The sequence below is a fragment of the Branchiostoma floridae genome, chromosome 10, assembly GCF_000003815.2.
Source record: "Branchiostoma floridae strain S238N-H82 chromosome 10, Bfl_VNyyK, whole genome shotgun sequence".
NCBI classification, from domain to species: domain Eukaryota; kingdom Metazoa; phylum Chordata; class Leptocardii; order Amphioxiformes; family Branchiostomatidae; genus Branchiostoma; species Branchiostoma floridae.
The window spans coordinates 16,507,754-16,529,953 of record NC_049988.1 but is presented as its reverse complement, the minus strand read 5'-3'; the positions used below and the strand labels follow the sequence as shown (position 1 = coordinate 16,529,953).

General features: G+C 41.0%; 1 protein-coding gene across 1 annotated transcript; it reads right to left on the bottom strand.

Annotated features, from left to right (window-relative positions):
- Positions 1–1,612: 1,612 nt before the first annotated feature.
- LOC118424967 (corticotropin-releasing factor receptor 2-like) lies at positions 1,613–20,921 on the bottom strand. The gene is made up of 12 exons (XM_035833777.1): positions 20,879–20,921; positions 19,204–19,320; positions 14,437–14,540; positions 13,238–13,344; positions 10,935–11,055; positions 7,794–7,947; positions 6,864–6,924; positions 6,142–6,205; positions 5,208–5,296; positions 3,202–3,340; positions 2,668–2,709; positions 1,613–1,737 (listed from the first exon to the last, which is right to left on the bottom strand). The coding sequence occupies exons 1-12, from the start codon at positions 20,919–20,921 to the stop codon at positions 1,675–1,677; spliced, it is 1,104 nt and encodes a 367-aa protein (XP_035689670.1). The 3' UTR covers positions 1,613–1,674.
- Positions 20,922–22,200: the final 1,279 nt, after the last annotated feature.

Sequence of the window (22,200 nt, the reverse complement as noted above, 5' to 3'; positions counted from 1 at the left end):
ATTTTCTGAATGGAAGGTGTGATTATTGTCATTTTCTGAAAAATAGAAGCAAGCTCTGTTTTTACCTGGAGTCAATTCACAATACCAGTCCACTTTGGGGGATAATGTACTGTTAAGAGGATGTTCCATTTTTGCGCAGGGGTGATTTGGAACAGTCCAATGTTGCGTGGGAAGGGGTATGGCTGAAATATGCTGTATTTGCTCTTAAGCAAATGTCGGCCTTTCTAGTTAATGACGTTGCCGTACAGACACATAAGGTGAGGAACTAGCAATGGACATTTCTATACAACACAGGTAAAACATGTAAAACACGTTTACCCACACTTTAAACCTCAAGTCTTTACATTCACTGAAAACCTGGATTTTTCAGATTTGTGTTGCTTAAGAGCTACAGCCAGAAGATTGTTGTGATACCAGCATTTCACCCCCCGTGTCCTGATGGATCAGTCCAGCTTTCAACTGAAATATGGAGGTCAACTTCAGGTAAAAGCATGCCAAAGGTCACAATATTACGCCAGATTTCCAAAATGCATATGGCATGCTTTAGTCCTCTCAAGGAGAAAACTTGATTTTTATGATCAAAATTTGCTCAGGAAAATAATTATATAAAAAATAAGTCAATATTCAGACTGATTCAACTACGCAATGCTAATTCTTGTTCCTCCCATGACATCACAACTTGGACGAAGTAAATCATACCACAATACAATTCTACATCTCCATGGAATGTTCAGTATGTAATAAAGTGCATCGCAAAGCAGCTCATCCTTGTATTCAGTACCGTGCAATTTTGGACATGTTCCCAGACAACTGTCACCATATCCCGATAACATATGATGTGCTTTATACATTTATCATAACGTTGTAGTCTGATGCATTTGATGCAATCACGGTGTAACTAGCCTCCATAGCAGGCTCTCTTTGGCCTTTTTTGGCACTTTTGCTGGCCAATTCTTTTTGTACTGGGTCGCTGATTGCTGGCCTTTTCTGACAGCCGGCCATGTAGATCAGGAAAGGCCAGCAATCAACGACCCAGTACAAAAAGAAATGGCCAGCAAAAGTTCCAAAATAGGCCATAGAGAGCCTGCTATGGAGGCTAGGTGTAACGACATTCGTAATTAATTTGGTCTTATCTTAAATTCTTTGAATTTCCATATCAGTATTCTATGAAACACATACTATGAATATACATCCGCTTAGGTCCCATTGATCTAGTCATAGCGTGGTTTATAATGCTCGAGGGGTTTACATTCAGCATGACTGTCATCATAAACTATGAAAATAGATATTTTGTCTTATTTAAATTAAGGTTAGTGTAACGGTAACTGACGTGCAAAGATTTTATACGCTGTTTCGGTACACAATTTACACGTCTCCCGACAAAGTTTGGATTAATTGAACAGAATTACGTCACCATGTGAGTGTAAAAGACCACCTAATAAGGGACTTACCGACCATCCCTAAGCCGAGACGGGGGCTGATACGAACTGCCGGGCACCTCTGACCCGTTGCTTACGTCACAATGTCGGACAGGACACGTGACATTTGTTTGAGTCATTATAACTTGAGGGATAACATGCCTGACCAAAAGCTTGTTGATAAGTGCATTACATTGTGTACGGAAAAGGCGTATAAAACCTTACAAAAGATATTTCTCTGTTCATTTGAAGATCACTAGACAAAATCCTGCTGTCTACAGCGACTCAGATGTATCCTCCTTTTGACGGCATTTCGGATCTGTAGATAGTAAAAAATTGCATCAAGTTAAAAGACTTTCTAATGTTATTGTAATATACAAGATTCCGTCTACTATATGCAACATTCAGTGCAGGTACCTCGTGAAGGTTAGACATCCTGATCATAAGATATGCCAAAATGTTTAGCAATTCACACTTATTGCTCCCAAAAAAGTTAAGTAATCTACACTGATTGCCAAAAAGCAGTTACTCAAGCAACTGTTGCAACATATCCATCTGCTTGAGTAACTATATGTGATAGCATATCTAGTTGCTTGAGTAACTGATTTTTGCAATCAGTATAAATTTCACTACCACTGTAAAATCATTGATTAAAACTGAGACATAACTTTAAAGTTAAAAGTCATTCTGGGTCGATTGATTTGCACGTTCCAACAAGATATTATTCCAATTTAGACTTTACAAAATTTTCGAATGTCCAATTCCAGCCTGTCATGGAATGACCAATCTACTTCTTCTATGACGTCCACGGTATGAAGATAGGACGAGTGACTCAGACTTTTTCCTTGAAAGACGGCATCCACCTCAGGACTTTATAACCATCCCTCAACAGAGACGGGGGTCACTATAAACTTTCTACAATAAATTACGATTCACTGCTCTCCGAGTCACATTTGCATAACGGACGTCAAGAAAGCAATAGGTTTGTGTTGATAGTAATCATAGTACACTGCTAAACTTTCTTCAAACACAAAAGTACTCGTACACACGGATCAAATTTTCAACGAACACTGCCTCCTTCTTCAGAATCAATACTGTATCAGTTGAAATTTTATCAATCAGTATTGAATCGATCCTGAAGAAGGCAACAGTGGTCGTTGCAAATTTTATCTGTGTGTACTTTTGTGTTGAAAGAAAGTTTAGCAATGTTCTACAAAGCCATTGCCGATTATTCACCATTGATATTTACCTCTGCGTTGGTAAAGCAGTAGATGATTGATACAAAGGTGCCCTGAGAATAAAACAGAAAACAAAATTAGTGACCCAAAAACCTACGAAAAATAAAGCTATCATGTTGGCGTTTTGGAAACTGATCAATTAGATGTTGCTGATTAATTAAATGTTAAACTGATTGTAACCAATCTATCGACATATGAAAAAAAAAGAAATACTAGTAATAGCCCAATGTTAACCTTTTCCTACTTTCGCAAAATTATTGAGTACCGGGTTCCTTTACTACTGAGAATTAATGGTACCTTTTTACATTAAACACGTAGAATTGACGCTTGCATTGACCTTTATAAGGCTGTAGCCATGAACCAGAAGCCTCTACCAGGCTCCACGGATCGTTGATCAAGTTATATGCTAGATGAGTCGGCAGGCCAGGGGAGAAAGTACACGACCCACGTACTCCTCTGGCCAGCCGACTCCCTGTAATTGTCCAATTTCTACTATTTGACCAACGATCCACAAAGCCTGGTAGAGGCTAATAAACCAGTTGTACCTGGAATGATTGGAAGAACGAGTTGAAGTAGATGAAGACGAGTCTGGACGTGCCCTGTCCGCTGGGATGGACCATGAACAGCACATACGTGATCCCCAGCAGAGGCAGCAGCACCACTGTAGCCTTCGCTGCTTTGATGCTAGAATGAATATTAATAGAATAAAATAGAACAGAATAGAACAGCATAGAATAGAATAGAATAGAATAGAATAGAACAGAATAGAACGGAATAGAATAGAATAGAATAGAAAAGAATAGAAAAGAACAGAATAGAATAGAATAGAATAGAATAGAATGATTTATTACATACAATAGCAGCCCACCCACATCGGCTGAATTGCAGTATGCTTAAGGATAAACAACAATGAAAATACATGATTTAAAAAATCACAATACTTATCTACTTTTAGAATATCTGTGTATGCATATATACATCCAGAATTCGAGGCTCATAAGAACAGGCCAACATCAGGAACTCAAGACTCCTTCACACTATGCAATAGTGGCACCTGGGCCCGGTTGGGCAATTTACACAAAAAATTCACCAAAGTTAAACAAATCGTCATAAGCAAAGTTTTTTCCATGTTTTTTTATACATAGTTTAATTTAATTTTGAACAGCTCAACCGGACCATGGGTGTGAAAATGTAACGCTACATGTAGCATAACTAACAACGTCTTTGCCATCGTCGTTTAGATAGTGTTATCAACTGTTATGTATCATCACACAGATTAGGAATACACGGAGTACCAAGAAAATAGTTCAGTGTAACTTATGTAAAGGTACTTAAAGTACCTGAAGCGCAGCCTATAGGACGCGCGCCGTGGAGAGGTAGATCCACCCGGACTGGGCGAGCTACATGGAGACACACAAACGACAGGAGTGCTCAGTAAGGCCAACCTCAAATTTCCAAACTGGGGCCCGGCCGGGTAGCGGTCAGGAACGACAAGAATTATGTAAAAGACACCAAACTACAGCCAAGCCGGGCCCAGTTTGGAGATGTGACGTTAGTCTAAGTGGTACAGGTGAGTATAAGTACAGTCAGTGAGAACAGTAGCTACGTACGTTCAAGAGAACACAGTCAATCCCCAGGCAGATGTAGACAGGCAAAACCTAACGTTTCTTCAGGCCACGCTGACTTAATTTTATGGATCACATTCTGGACACGTAATGCGACAGGGCAAAAAATAAAAAATCCAGCAAAAAATGCTGCTAAACTGCAGGACTTAACATCCCGTCCATTCTTTCCCAGACATGATTTTTATCGCAATTTCAATATTGGCTTTAATATTTCTTGTTTAAAGAGGGGAGCAAGGGTGCTGTGGCCCCTTGCCCTGAATATGTGCACCCTTACCCTGGACAGCAGATCCCCTGGCAAGCATAAAATTCCGATGAATCTGGGTCACCTATGGCCACAGTATTTTTTTTTAGATCAGACGAAACCCAATGCACACACGTTTGTCATCCATTGAGTTAAGTCAGTGTGGCCTAAGGAGCAAATGACTGGAAAACATTTCGCCTTTTAACATCTGTTTGGAGATAAGAATACTAGTATATAGTCTCCAGAAACAGTCATAAATTGTTAACAGATACATGTAAAAAGAGTGCAGACAGATAGCAAAGACATAAAATTCTACACACACAATACGTTTTCTAGTGAACAAAAAAAACACAAATACACACGTAGTTAACGTTGTATACAAATACAATTCAATCTCTACAACTGGATTAAAAAGAAACGCCGAAGAAAAGTGATGTATGTCACTCAAAACGTCCGCAAGTAAATCTCCGTTTTTTTTTTTAAAATCCAGTTGTAGAGATTGTGATTATGTATTGATTTCCTGTTGACACACGTACTTAAAGTTGAAAACATTATGCGTTGAAGATGATTTAGTAGGGGAAAATTGTATTAGACAGAGAATCACTGCTCGTTATCGGGTGTAAAGCCTTATGATATGCCTCTAGAGATGAATATATTGGGAAACAAACGAAGATTGAATGTTCACCTGTAGTGAGCGCTCTCCGGGTTCTCAGGGTTTGCCCGTAGCTTCAGGACCAGTATTCTCACGACGTTACCGAGTATGATGAAATTTACCTGCAGCAATTTGTACATATGATGCTTATTACTGCTTAGATATTGACAAGCAAATTGGTTTTACCAATATGACAGAGCATCGAGGGGATTGCGATGGTTTGTCTTTATTGTAAACCACATCAAGGCGTGCACACCAGGTTTGTACTAAACTGTGCAAGCTCCATATCTGGGACATATAAAAAGTTTATTTGCACGTTCGTGCCCGAGGGCTAATTGCAAGTACATGGTATAAACATAGTAGATATACAATGACAATGGACAGTTATGAACAATATTCTTTGTTACTTTCTGTTCTTACTCTCTTTGGATATATATCTGATCCACTCACGACGGGAACAAGCCCTAGCCTTTTCGATAAGTGTGGTGGGTTTTTTACGTGCTCGAGGTGTGGCTCTTCTCAAGCACGGCACCTCCATGCATTTAACACCCTATACGTAGTCTCCAAGCAGACCCAACGGTGCCTTAGATATAGTATCAAAGCTGGCCAGGGATTAGTCCGGTGCCCGTTTGACTCCCTTAGCCGGCTATCTCCCTTTGGCCGGCTATACTCCTTTGCCAGCTTTGATATATTATCTCTAAGGCACCGATGGGTCTGCTTGGAGACTACCTATCCGAAGGACATCATTAACCGTATCTAAGTACTCATCTCACGTGAATGCAGTGAGAAACGTCGTGTAGTATTAAAGTGCCTTTCCCAAGGACACAACGCCAACGACACGACAACGACACATGTCTAAAGATTCTCTAGGTTCTGGGCCAAACACCCTATCAGTACGCCACACCGACGCCACGGTTGACTAACACTAAACATTATGAGTAAATAAACAAACAAACAAACAACTAACCAGTAAGATGAGAATGATCGGTCCATGGAAGATGTAGTCATAATAGTTGGAACCGACCCAGCACCTGTGTAGAGGTTTCACAAATATCAGTAGGGTCACAGTACATTTAATAGCAATGTGTATGTAGCTTGTGTGACATACAGACAAATATTTGTTCACAATTCCAAACCGGGGCCCGGTCGTGTAGCTTTCGGGAGGGAAAAAGAATGATAAAAAGACATCAAAATACACAAAATTCCAAAATAAGATTCATGGGTTTGATTTGTGTATATTTCTAGGTATACATTTCAATCGGGCCCCGGTTTGGAAATGTGACCTTGGCCTAAGGCTTAGGTCCCGATCGGAAAAGGGGGCCATGCCTGGCAGTTGCACGGGTTGTTTGGGCTCTTTCGGGCGTGACACCTATGTGACCCCATGGAACACCTTACGGCTCCCCGGACATTTTTGGACAGTCGGGACTTGAACTGAACCAGGTTCTTGGCAATAACTCAAGTGATACAACAAATTAAAGACCCCATCATTTTTTCAAAGTAGTTTTCCCTACCGATACCAACTTCCAAGCACCTTTGACCCGTTACTGACGTCACACTTCCGGTCTGGATGTGTGACATGGGCTTTGGGTCATTCATTACAACTTGAAAAGGATTAGAGGACTTGTTGGTAATCGCTTTATTCTGTGCACGGAAGTGTAAAATTGTATGATAACCAGAATAATCACTCACCCCTCATCTTGTACAAGGACCTTCACCAGAACCCAGGCTACAATGATGGGTACGGGCATACCTAGCAAAATCATCATATAGAGATTATAAGTTCAGTGATTGAACATTTTACATAAAATTGGAAGCACAGGATCGCTTCAAATGTGTTGAGACACCAGGAATCGTATCTAGAGCTGGAACTTAGTATCTACTCTACTCTACTCGACTTCCTTTGGCATTAGAACAAAATAGTTGGACAAGTGCGATAAACATGATTCATGACACTGTCATGTATTTTGCAGCACAGTCTGCTGTCTGTCTTCAAGTTGCTATTTACTCAAATATGTTTATGAGTCTAGGAGTCTTCAATGCATATAGAAAGATGTAATAATCGACATTTCTTGACATCCACGATACGAAATAGATGACTTCTATTTCTGTCGTGTGAATAATTGATGCCAAACGACATGGAGCCAGTGCTTTCTAGATGACATCTGTATGTCATCCCGCACAATCTCATTATCTCTGTCCCCACAATCACCTTGTGTGGCCATTATCCGGATAACAGAAAGCGACCCTACCATTATGTCACTGCGTTAATGGACACTGTGAGGATCTGTGCTCCATACTGAGGAGATCCCATTATATTTTTACATCTACCGTGGACATACATATACATTATATACATAACCAAACGTCTATCTTAACTTATACAAATGCTGGAAATCTACCAAAGAGGGTCAAGAAAAGGTCTATCTTGAACAATCTCACGAACACTGTTCGTTCTTACACCATCCCACCATAGTAACTGAGTAAAGAGATGGAAACATTTCAAAAGAAAACAGTTTGATCATAAAGATATCTATGATCACACAAATGAAATTGCAGCTTCGTACCATAACCAGAAAAATGCCTGTCTTTAACAACATCGCGAAAACTGTTCGTACTTACACCATCCGACCATGGCATAAACTCCCAGGTTGAACCTCTCCGAGTTGAACGCATCAGCCACCATGATGTGGAGGTACAGCCCCTCCACGAACATCCAGAAGAAGTTGGTGGAAGTGAAGTAGTTGTTGAGGGTGACCACTGCCCGGCAGTACCACTGTAAAGTACAGAACAGAACAGTCAAGCAAACTGGTTGCCGAACCCACCACCGGCAAGTGCCTGTTTGCCTGCTCATCTGTCGAAAAATCGACAGGAGAATCAAAGAGATAGAAATATCGTGCACAGTTATGTTTACGATCTCTTGCGTAGAAGCAAATTTAGAAGTCCAAGCTTTTTGTTTGGACCAAACATTTTGTTCGGATAAAGTGCAAACCTTTTTGTTTGGACAAAGTGCAAAACTTTTTGTTTGGACAAAGTCCAAACTTTTTGCATAGTCAAAGTTCAAACCTTTGAGTTGGATTATTTCCTAAATGAGAAGTGTAAGAGACCGCTAATTAGGGATCATCAGCCTTCTCTCAACCGTGACGGGGTTGATCTACTGATTACAAGGCACTTTTGACATGACATCTCAATTCCGTTCAGGTCACATGACATGGGGTTTTCGGGTTATTGTAACTTGAGAAGGATCATGATTGAAAGCCTGTTAGTAAAGACCTGTACCTCTGCATTACTGCCAAAAAAGCAAAGCAGGGCGAGCCCTCTGCTATTCTAGTCGTACTGTGCCCATTTTCCAATGTTACAACGTGTTTCCCGTGCTATCGTTTGGATTCAGGTCAATGATTAGATACGCTGTGTACGCAAATGTGATGATCTACCCAATTAATTCTTGTTCAGAAAGGATAAGAAAATAAGACGAACCATGGGACGAATTGTCAATGACCAAATTCAATGATAGACTTCGTGACTATTTTTTGCAGAGACTTTTATTAGTTTTAACAACCAGTTTTATCCCCAGAAAAGCCCAATCTTTTCCGCCAGATAAATGTGGTATACTAGTACTTGAGACATCCACGCATCATAGCCCTGAATCTAAATGAATCATACGAAAGACATGTTGTTGCACGGGGAGATGATCATGGTACGACATGAATGACAGAGAGCTTGCCCTTCTTCGCAATGTCATGTCCGGGTACCCCAGGGTAACTGCCAGCCATTTTGCTACTTTAGTTTGGGAAAGCGCATTGGATATGGAGCAAAAGGTTATCAAAGACGTACTCAAGTGTACTCAAGAACTCGACGACTGTTGTGTTCAAGAACAATTGATTCCCCAAAAGAGCCCATTATCGACGAATCTAAATGAAGCATACGAGAGACATGTTGTTGCACGGGGAGATGATCATAGCACGACAGAAATGGCAGAGGGCTTGTCCTGCTCTTCAACGTGCCAGTCATGTACAGGTAATTGCCTTCCCTTTGATACTCAAATGACTGAAATGTAAGTTTTTCGTAAGTTAAGAAAAGTGCATTGAATATGGAGCAAAGGGCTATCGAAGACGTGCTCAATGTACTAGCGCTAGACGTTGTGCTCCATAAAAACAATTGATTCCCCCAAAGAGCCCATTGCTTCTACCAGATGATACTGGAGAATCCAGTAATCATCGATCTGAATCTAAATGAATCATACAGGGAACACGATGTTGTATGGAGAACTAATCACAGTACGACAGAATGGCAGAGCTTTGCCCTGCTTCGCAATCATGTCATGTACAATTGTCTTGCTCTTTGCTACTCCAGTGACTGAAAAACCCGAAAACTTGGATGTTGTTGCTCTTTTTCATACGAAGTTGCAAGGATAGATGATCTCGGTACGACAGCATTGGCAGAGAGCTTGCCCCGCTTCGCAACGTGGCAGTCTTGTACAGGTAATTGCCTTGCATTTGCTACTCCAGTGACTGAAAAAAAAAAGCTGGACGTTTTTACAGTTCTTAACACGACGTTGCACGGAGGGATGATCACGGAACGACACGAGTGGCAGAGGGCTTGCCCTACTTAGCAATGCGGCAGTAGTGTACAGTAATTGCCTTGTTCTTTGCTACAGTCACTCCAGTGACTGAAGCAGTGAATGACCTCATATCATTTACGCACAGAAGTTTTACAGGTGGTAGAAAAGTAGCCTGTGTTTGCACAATCCCTCGCTGGCTGGGGTTACTGACCCCCTCACCGTAAGGCCGGCCGCTAGCTATAGGTGCGCGATTTTAGTCAGGCTACTAGAAAAGCAGATTGAACATCACAGAAACAAGATCATTTAATCTTGACTTTTTGGGAATGTCTTGTTTTCTTCGTTGTTGTAGATTTCTCGCTAATTCTGTACATTCTTTTTTAGGTTAAGGCCATGTCAGCCTCCCCATTCCTGGAGAAAACTTTTGGACCAGTGTTTGGCAAACTTTCGTACCTTGTCAATTGCGGGTAACGACTAGAATGCCAATGCCATCAGATTAAGAATGTTAATTAAGGTGGTTCGGACATGTAATGAAGAGACCACCAGATACATCGATTGGTCCATAAAGTCTACAACCAGGAGTTCCAAAACCAAAAACCACGTGGTAGAGCTCCGAAGCGTTGGAAGGACTAGATCACCAAAAAAACAACAACATTAAGCTGGGTCTTAGGACAGCGAAAACCAGTAAGAGCACAGGTCCGTGCGACGTGGAGAAACTCGACGGAGAGGAGTAATAAAGGGGCCAGTCCCTGACCTTAGCACCTAGGCACGTATGCAGGCCTTACTACTCTCCAAGCAGAGTAGATATATGTGGAGAAGGAGACCTCAAGCCAACCGTTCACACTTACGCCACATCTTCAGAAAAGACGCTGGAGCCGCATGTTCCCCTCCAAGCAGAGGTTAGGCTCCGGCTGTTTTTTTTAACGTTTTTTAGTCGTTCTTATCGGGCTTTCTATTTTGTCATTTTTCTTGAAGTACGCCAGCCAAAGGTTTTGACACAGCAAGATAAAATACATAATAGAAAGCCCGATAAGAACGACTGACAAAACGTTTAAAAAAACAGTCGGAGCCTAACCTCTGCTTGGAGAGTAGGCCTTACATCCTGGCACTCCACAACATTTAAATATCTGCGAACGTACATCAAGGCAAACAGCGCAGACCAAACACAATACTTCCTTTTTTACGGAGGTAACTATAGTACTGACACTTTTGTCCCGTACTGCCTCCACTGTCAGGACCTCCTGCGTGATGAACCAGCTGGTGTTCCGCAGGATGAACGTCGCCACCAGGTTCCAGTGGATGTTGTTCCTCGTACAGCGGATGCTTCTAAACAAACAAGAAGTTCAATGTTAATACGTCAATGAAGTTTGGTCATGCGGGTAATCAGAAACGACAAATATTAATTACTCAAGCAACTGGATATGCCAAAAAGTAGTTACTCAAGCAACTGGATATGCCAAAAAGTAGTTACTCAAACAACTGGATATGCTTTTGGAAACGGTCAGACGATTCAAACTATGGCCGCCTCCGTCGTTTTTCGTCAGTAACACCAGTCTAGCCTTCATCGACGTGACTGGATATGATTTTGGAAACGTTCAGATATTTCAGGTACAATCCGCTACCTTATGTCAGTGACACTGAGGTGTTCATAATTTATCAACAAATTTATAAAACTGCCTTGAATGTGGACCGCAATGTTATCAAAGACTTGCTTTTTTTATTTATTTCAATTCACCACAAAACAAGGCTACTCAACTGTTTTGGTAATTATTTTAAAAACTGGACCGTGATGACGGTAGGCGTTTGTCCACACGTTACACATGTACTAGACAACTGTTGGGTTACATAAAAACACTGTACACGTACTTGATTCGTGAATATCACTAACTTTGTTGGGCTTATCAATCATGCAGAGTAGTAAGATCTTGTAACGTATTAGACATAACACCATGCTATCCACGGATATATGATTGGGTTATACGGAACTACCATTATCCGCTGATGAACTCAAAGAGAATATAGACAGTCTTTTACTGGTAACTTGGGAGCATACTAACACTTATCATGGAGCTGCTCCTTACAAAAGGGCCATAAAGTAACGATACCTTTGATGCTTCCTCTATAGACACCATTATATGATTTACATTGCCTTGCCTTCATGTTGGTATTTGTATCCTATTCCTACATGGTTAGTATATGAATGACAAAAGGGCCCTAATGATAATGAATACCATATAATGGCTATATAAAATGTACATCTGCACATACTTTCGAAAAAGTGCCAGATTTTACCACACTAAGGTAACGTATTGACTGCACAGTACGTAACATCGTAATTTCATATTCCTCTCCTCTACAAGTGATACGAATGTGCACTTTGGCTACTTGCCAGAGAGTGCATTAAGCGACCTGGTGTCCGGGCACAACAGGACAAAATGGGGAATGATGAAAAAGTCAGACGCAAAGATGATAGGTTTTTGTGCCTGTTATTATCTTGTAAACTCTGATCCTGGGCTGTTATCATGGGGAAAGACATACGCTGTGCTTCTAACCCAGACGCTACCTTGCATTGCAATCTCAAAGCAGATCCTATGGTAGCATAAGATAGTATCAAAAGCTGCCAGAGGTGTGAAGTCGGCATAGGAGTGTGCATTGGCTAGTATCAAAAGCTGGCAGAGGAGTATAGCCGACATAGGGGCGTGTTTGGCTATCAGTGGCTGATGACTCCCTTTGGCCAGCTGTACGCCTTAGCTAGCTTTGATACTATCTTATGCCACTGGTAAATCTACTTGTGGATTATCTTGCATGTACATAACATGATAAAGAGGTTATGATACGAAGATATATCAAGACCCATTCCTTTTCAGTACAAGAAATTACATTTCAGTTTGATTACAAGAAATACATGATTTTTTTTTTCAATTCTATAATCATAATATGTGATTCCCGATTCCGTCTTAAACGTGCTGAATATTTGATTGTAAAAAAGTTTCAGGTACGTGACAACCTTGCCCTATGAAAGCCTTATATATCAATCTGGCACAGATACTGCAAGAGGATTACTAGACCGTTTAGAGGATGAGTTGTCGGATTTGTGTGATAAGCTTCTAATTTACCGCAAGCGATACGATCAATTAGATTTGCAACACGGCTTCACATTACCGTTTGAAAGGAAAATCGATTTTATCAAGGTCCTTTCTACTTGCCATGATGTTGATGCGGTAGGATGTTATACTCCCTTTCCACTAGGACGGTGCTTTCGCCGCGCGCTCTCTGCGACCTCAAATTTGACATATCCGTCAACGCATTGCATAGAAAAGAAACGAATCTTTTTACACTTTCTATTTTTTTGTCTTCTCAGTCACACTTTTACGTTTTGTGTGATATACCCAGGGTGAAAGCGAAGGTTACACATAACCTATTTAGGTCGCTGTGAGAGCGCAGCGCGATCGCCGTCTGGTGGAAAGGGGGCCTTATTAACAGGTACTGTACACTCCCACGTACTCACTTCAGGTAAGCGAACAGCGCGAAAGCGAAGACCAGACAGAAGAGTGAGATAGCGTGCCCGATGTCTTGGAGTAGCTTGGCGTTCTCCAGGTGTTGTTCCCAATGCCTCTGCAAGAAGAAAATATGACCGTTACTTTCAAATACTGTTATGGGGCGTTCAGCTACGGGACTCTGAATGTACTGTGCCTTCCTTCTTAAGTATATCAGCACTCTGTATTATAACGAAATAACCTTCTAATTTCCATTGCCCATTGGTGACTGGATATTACATTAAGCAATAGTGTGTATGTAAGAAACGGTTTGATACTTTCTTGACAACGTAAAATTTGAGATTGAATAACGCATTTATCAATAGTGTGTCTGTAAGAAACGGTTTGATACTTTCTCGACATTATGGAATTATAGGCTGAATAAAACATTTTTGAATGATGTGTCTGTAAAGGTCCCCTCTCACTTGACGTGCGGCACGCTTGCGGCATTGCTGCGTTCGTTCACTGCGTCACTGTTTTGTTATTTTCTTCGATTTTTTATGATTCAGATATTGCTCAATACGTAAAAGTATAACATAAAAGACGACAAAATATACAACAAGTAAGAAAATTCGTTCTTCATCTCTGAAATTCGTTGAGCATCTTCCGAACGCAGCAATGCCGCAAGCGTGCCGCACGTCAAGTGAGAGGGGGCCTTTAGAAAGGGTTTGATTTTGTCTTGACAACGTGGAATTGGAGATTGAATAGCACATTCATCAATATTGTGTCTGTAAGAAAAGCTTTGATACTTTCTTGACAACGTAAAATTCGAGACTGAATAACACATTTATCAATAGTGTGTCTGTAAGAAAAGGTTTGATATTTTTTGACAACATGGAAAAAAGGAGACTGAATAGCACATTTATCTGTACTGAATAGCACATGTGTCTGTCAGAAAAAGTTTGATACTCTCTTGACAACTTGCAATTCCAGACTTAATAGCACATTTATGAATAATGTGTCTTTAAGAAAAGGTTTTATATTTTCTTGACAACGTAAAATTGAAGATTGAATAACACATTTATCAATAGTGTGTCTGAAGGTTTGATGTATTTTTGACAACGTGAATTGGCTTTAAATACTGTATTTCCGTCGTAAAAATGTTCATTAAACTACATACATTTGATTGTAAAAAAAAAATATGAACAATCATTAACAGATCAAGACGTACACTGATGCCATCCACGCTGGAGTTTTTGTCGACCGGACGACAGTGGCTGTAGTCAGCCTTCCGTGCCCAGGTGCCATTCAACTGACAGAGCTTTGTCGCGTTCTCTGCGAACAAGACGTATTTATCAGTTATAATCCATTTTCTAAAGTGGAAAACTGGATTGTGAAATTATGACAGGTGTGAATATATTGTGTAAAATTAAATCACACTTAATACCATTAATGGTGAATACTATAGCAACCATAAATTACAGTATCAAAATCAGTCACTAAGACTTATATCAAGGATATAGCATTATTGATGGTTAATTCCCATGAGAGATTTTGCGTAAACAATGGTAAAATGTCTTGGATTAACAAACAGTAATAACAATAAGAGCAGCCACACAATGCAAGATCAAGTGAAGTAAAACAGTGAGGCATTAAGATGTAAAACCACCCATGACCTACCACGTATGTGAAGTATCAACTATCAACTATCTAGAAACTTTTTGTATTTCTTAAATTGTGGGGTTTTGACAGAGAAACGTAGTCAGTCGTCAATTCTAAAAGTCCCATCTAATCACATCTCACGGAGGAAATTGCTAGAATGTTGTTGCGCAATGCCGTTATCTAAGTAGTTTCTCTGAAAGGTTAAGCATGTGTTTACTGCAGTAGTGAAGGCCCGAGGAGAATACGCGACAATCCAATCTCGTTGGGAGGTCTCGCGAGACTGTAATCTGGCCGCGCGCGCGCGTGATTTGACAGTCGGACGGTAACAGCCTTTAGCAGCCCAGCGGCTAACAATGGCTTCTCCCAGCATCGACTGGATCGAGTCAACTTCAGGGATTCGTTGTGCAATTATTTGGCAACATCCGCCGGTAAATCGGCATGCCATGAGCAGATAATATTGTTGTGAACCTATGGACTCGATATCGTGCTGTAAATTTGCAAATTTCTGATCATTTTTCACAATTTTTGACGGGCGGTTTATGCTTGCTTGTCGTGAGAAAAACGTGCATATAGGCGCGTCGCCTTACTTGTAGTTACTCGGATAAGTTTGGCTCAAGCCGTAAAAATATCCCACAAAAGCTTGTAAAATCCTTGTAGATCCAAACTCGTAAGACTTTCGGCGATTTTGACCGTAAATTAGTCGATGGCAACAGATCGGACTTTGGGAGTTTACGCGTACGTGAGTTGGGGAGGGGGGCGTGTTTCCGTGTATATGTGTTCGTTTTGATCAAGACGGAGTCACTTTTCCGACTATGTCTATGATTTTAGTTTTCGCCGGATGAAACTCCAGGCCACAAAAACGTGAACACATCGATGTAGGGTCCTTCTGGGTAGAAATCTAGCATGGTTTCGGCGGCTTTGTGGGCAACTTTTTATTGGTTAACTTCATACGTGATGAGTGGGCCTTGTGTCTGCAAATGTATAACATTTGGCATTTGCTGTTCTTTTTCAGATCAACGCGTCGCGATCGAAATTCACATCATCAGGGAAATACTGCAAATCATATGGATGCAATAGCCGTATTTTAAGTTTTATAAAAGATGTCTTAACATATGTTCTTACTCGATCTCGTAGAGCTTTGCAACTCATGCTTTTGAGAAATGATAATTACATGTATATATCATTAGTGTTTTTTCCAAATGATAGACAAGTTCTCACAGAATTTACAGTATTGACAAAAATAAGCATCCGATAAGTAATACTTTTGGGAAATGGTAATGTTTCATACACATAATCATTCAAATGTACATTGTATTAAAATGTGAACTTTCAACATCTCTAACTGTTTTTGTGTGGCATAATTTTTGCAACTAATGAGACATCGTCCTACTCAGACCTAAGACAGGTAAGGTGTCCACTTCCCTGTGCTATACATAGTAGTCCACTGTATTCTGCTGATGCAGTGGTCTGGACACTCTGCATCAACAATCAGTCTTTCTTCATACATACCATAGAGTTTCTTACCTCCTTTGGCTCTTTGAGTGAACAGCTCCGGTAGTATGGCTGTTTTGTGAAAGTGGTCAAGCTTTGGGATATTCTTCTTCTGCCATTCTGAGTCTACTTTAATTCGTTCGCAGAATAAATTATCCCTGCCAAAGTAGACAACGAAGTCCGCCCAATTTAAGTTACAGCAATAGACATTCCCTTGCACTTGGTGGTGGTACCTGTGTGACCTCTTGAGTGCTGCACTGCTGTCTACCTTTGTTAAGAAAAATGTCTTATTCTGGACTGCCTATTTTAGCGTGAGTCCTTTCTTTGAATGGGGACACAATGAATACACGAATGCGTTACTGGAAATACATGCAGTAGATGTACACATTTCCCGTTAAAAAGTATAAAAAACGCACATTTCTAATTTCATGTTCATGGTGAAATTATCCCTTCCGAGCTGTCTTTTTACCAGACAAGCCCAGTGCTTAAGTAACGTGTTATCATCAAGTACATTTGGGGGGATCTCGAAAAATATGATGCATGTTGGCACTTTCTCTTCATTGACACACTTGGACTGACGGCTATTGCATCCATAGGCTTTGCAGTATTTCCCTGATGATGTGAATTTCGATCGCGACGCTTTGATCTGAAAAAGAACAGCAAATGCCAAACTTTATACATTTGCAGACACACCCACTCGTTACATATTAAGTTAACCAAAAAAGTCGGCCACAAAGCCGCCAAAATCATGCTAGATTTCTACCCAGAAGGACCCTACATCGATATGTGCACGTTTTTGTGGAGTTTCATCCGGCGAAAACTGAAATCATAGTCGGAAAAGTAACTCCGCCTTGATCAAAACGAACGCATATAGATATACGCGGAAACACGCCCCCCTCCCCAACTCACGTACGCGTAAACTCCCAAAGTCGATATGTTGCCATCGACTAATTTACGGTCAAAATCGCCGAAAGTCTTACGAGTTTGGATCTACAATGATCCAATAATGGTACTTGTACGCTTTTGTGGGATATTTTTACGGCTTGAGCCAAACTTATCCGAGTAACTACAAGTAAGGCGACGCGCCTATATGCACGTTTTTCTCACGACAAGCAAGCATAAACCGCCTGCAAAAATTGTGAAAATGACCAGAAATTTGCAAATTTACGCCAAATTTACAGCACGATATCGAGTCCATAGGTTCACAACAATATCATCTACTCATGGCATGCCGATTTACCGGCGGATGTTGCTAAATAATAGCACAACGAATCTCTGAAGTTGACTCGATCGAGTCGATGTTGGGAGAAGCCATTGTTAGCCGCGGGCTGCTGAAGGCTGTTACCGTCCGACTGTCAAATCACGCGCGCGCGCGGCCAGATTACAGTCTCGCGAGACCTCCCAACGAGATTGGATTGTCGCGTATTGGCGCTATGTCGGCGTCTGTTTGGTGGGATAAGGCTTTATCGTCATTCAATACTTTTTTGTCGCGCCTGTCTCTTAGTCCTTGGCTATATATGACTGACGTAAAGGTCTGAAGAGGTCTCTGTAGTGCTAGTGGTAAGTAATTGAAAGTGAAGTTCAATAGGTGGTGTCTCTGAAACGTTATCTAACTAAAGGTGCACATCAAGGCCTGTGGCTACCACACACAAACACGTCTCGGTACTTATAATGATGAAAGGGTCTAGGAGAGCCTGTCTGTCTGAGGTACCACATTGAACCTTATCTCATTGACGCCATTTCACAGCCTCATATATGGGTATCTGTAATGTTTATATTTGGACACTTCCGCAGTTCCTAGAAATCAGTCACAAACAGTGAGCAAATATGTAGATGGCCAACAACGACTCTATACATCTTGGGTATTCGGCTCTTCAATGAGGTACGCTCCCACCGCACTTGTGTCAAGCTTGCGTCATTGCGGGGTTCGTTCACTGCGTCACTGTTTGTCGTTTTCTCCGATTTTTCTTATGATTCAGATATTGCGTAATTCGTAAGAGTATCACTTAGAAGACGACAAAATACACAAAAAGAAAGAAAATTCGTTCTTTATCTCTGAAATTCGTAGAGTAACTTTCAAATCCCACAGTGACGCAAGCTTGACACAAGTGCGGTGGGAGCGCACCTTTAGGCTCTGCACTACCTTAACAGGAGCTCAATGTATACGTAAGTTTCTGGTATGAACATGCAATAAATCTAATTCAATAAATTATTGAATTTGTTATTGAACTATTGAAAAGTATAAGTAGAGGAAGATTCAGAATAGATGCTATTTCCCTGATTTATCTATAATTACCATTTTCCTTCTTTACTTTACAGTTACAAGCCTTTACTTTCAATTGTTTTATTTGCAAGGAGCCTTCGGGCATCAACCTGCAATAACTAAATGTCATTATTATTATCATCATCATCATTGTCGTCATCATCGTCATCATCATCATCATTATCATCATTATCATCATCATCATCATCATAATCACTATTATTACTATTTGATGAATGTATGTTTAAGTTCTCCATGAGCTTATCATCATCATCATTATTACTATTATCATGATTTAACGTACATTATGTTTTCCATGAGCTTACCGCAGGACATGTACCAACACAGATGAGCTTTCATGCTAACATAACACTTTGTTTGTTTGTTTGTTTGTTTGTTTGTTTGTTTTGGATGTTATGTTTTCCATGATCTTACCGCTGGTGTCGTACGGGATGCCGCGGAGCTCCGATAAGCGGGACATGTGCACGACTCTCCCGGCAGGGGTGGACGGCCAGCACGTCAGGTCATTTTGTTTGTTTGTTTGTTTGTTTGTTTTGTATGTTATGTATTCCATATACTTACCGGTGGTGTCGTACGGGATTCCGCGGAGCTCCGGGAAGCAGGACATGTGCACGACTCTACCCGCCGGAGTGGGCGGCCAGCAGGTCAGGCCGTCCCAGGTGGAGTTACACGTCACACCTAGGTAAGTAAGTATAGCATAAACAAACAAACAAACAAACAATCAAACAAACAAAACGTCAGGCCGTCCCAGGTGGAGTTACATATTACACCTTGGCAGGTAAATACAGCATAAACAAACAATCAAACAAACAAGCAAAACGTCAGGCCGTCCCAGGTGGAAGTACATATTACACCTTGACAGGTAAGTACAGCATAAACAAACCATCCAACAAACAAGCAAAACGTCCGGCCGTCCCAGGTGGAGTTACATAATACACCTTGGGCGGTAAAATACGCATAAACAAACCATCCAACAACAAGCAAAACGTCCGGCCGTCCCAGGTGGAGTTACAATATAACCTTGGCAGGTAAATACAGCATAAACAAACAATCAAACAAACAAGCAAAACGTCAGGCCGTCCCAGGTGGAGTTACACTTCACACCTGGGCAGGTAAATACAGCATAAACAAACAATCAAACAAACAAGCCAAACGTCAGGCCGTCCCAGGATGAGTTACATATTACACCTTGGCAGGTAAATACAGCATAAACAAACAATCAAACAAACAAGCCAAACGTCAGGCCGTCCCAGGTGGAGTTACACTTCACACCTGGGCAGGTAAGTACAGCATAAACAAACAATCAAACAAACAAGCAAAACGTCAGGCCGTCCCAGGTGGAGTTACATATTACACCTTGGCAGGTAAATACAGCATAAACAAACAATCAAACAAACAAGCAAAACGTCAGGCCGTCCCAGGTGGAGTTACACTTCACACCTGGGCAGGTAAATACAGCATAAACAAACAATCAAACAAACAAGCCAAACGTCAGGCCGTCCCAGGATGAGTTACATATTACACCTTGGCAGGTAAATACAGCATAAACAAACAATCAAACAAACAAGCCAAACGTCAGGCCGTCCCAGGTGGAGTTACACTTCACACCTGGGCAGGTAAGTACAGCATAAACAAACAATCAAACAAACAAGCAAAACGTCAGGCCGTCCCAGGATGAGTTACATATTACACCTTGGCAGGTAAATACAGCATAAACAAACAATCAAACAAACAAGCCAAACGTCAGGCCGTCCCAGGTGGAGTTACACTTCACACCTGGGCAGGTAAATACAGCATAAACAAACAATCAAACAAACAAGCAAAACGTCAGGCCGTCCCAGGTGGAGTTACATATTACACCTGGGCAGGTAAGTACAGCATAAACAAACAATCAAACAAACAAGCAAAACGTCAGGCCGTCCCAGGTGGAGTTACATATTACACCTTGGCAGGTAAATACAGCATAAACAAACAATCAAACAAACAAGCAAAACGTCAGGCCGTCCCAGGTGGAGTTACATATTACACCTTGGCAGGTAAATACAGCATAAACAAACAATCAAACAAACAAGCAAAACGTCAGGCCGTCCCAGGATGAGTTACATATTACACCTTGGCAGGTAAATACAGCATAAACAAACAATCAAACAAACAAGCAAAACGTCAGGCCGTCCCAGGTGGAGTTACATGTCACACCTGGGCAGGTACTGAGTACAGCATACAATGTGATTATTACGCAAAGGTGGTCCTCCATACTTCACGGTTAAACCAAGAAGCATGTTGCAAACTGTCTTGGAATGCACGTCAGGCCATCCCAGGAGGAATTACACATCAAGCCAGGGCAGGTAGAATGGGTAAGGTATACTATAGTATAGAGTGTTTGCAGTCACGTGAATATGACGTAATGGTGGTCCCCATGCTGTACGGTTAAACCAAGACGTATGTTGTCCACTCACCTGGACATGTAGAAGTCAGTCAAGTTTACAACGGTTACAATGTAAGGCAAACGTAAGTATATTGTACAAGACACTGGCTATAAAGTAACATCTACTAGTAATACTGTAACTGTAGATGCAGACCCTAGGATATGCATATGAAAACAAAACACATAGTGGGACAAAGCCAGAATGTTGTGTCAGACTACTTGCTGATAACACAGAAATAGTACAAACCACTTTCAGGCTCTATAGTCTATACATACAATATTGGCTGCGAATGATATAGGTGATAGGGAGGTATATTACATATTGTTATCTTAACAATGTACCCTTACACTGTAAAATATCCTAATATACCTTTAACTGTAAGTGTAATCTCTTATTACTGAACACAATGTTGACTTGTTTACCAATCCTTGTTTCTCAATGATTTCATCAAGTAAATGACTCAACATTCACATTCGGCAGATGACTACTGCTCATACTGATTATAAACTTACCGACAGAATCTGTGCGAGTGTCCACGTGCTTTCTGAGGCAGATCAGCTTCTTGATGTCCTGCAATGTGTACTGCCTCGTCCGCAAGGACTGTCCATAGCAAGTCCACGCAGGTAGCTGCGGGCACAAGAACAACATCACCAAATCATACTGTCTTGCAAACGGACGAGCGTCGTAGGCATGGTCGCCCTTCCTTGACACTTAGGAAGTTACACAAGATCAACATCACCAAATCATACTGTCTTGCAAACGGACGACCATCGTAGGCATGGTCGTCCTTCCTTGACACTTAAGAAGTTACTTATGAAGGTCACAGGACTCGATGTGGACGAGCATTTCTTTAAGGAAATCCTGGTGTCACCCCCAGAGGAGAAACTAAATTGAACTAAACTTTCAATTTCAGCTGTTGCAAACCTAGCTGTATGTGCACTTTTGTTGAACATTAGTTAAAATTAAGGTAAGTTTGCGGAATGTAATCCTACACCTACATTTAGGAGATGTTTGGGACTATGAAATGAGTTACATTTCGTCTGCATTATTATCTCGACTATAAAAAAGAGCAGGATAAAGTTTTACAGAATATACTCCTACTCCTAGTTGATATTTGGAGACTGTAAAATGA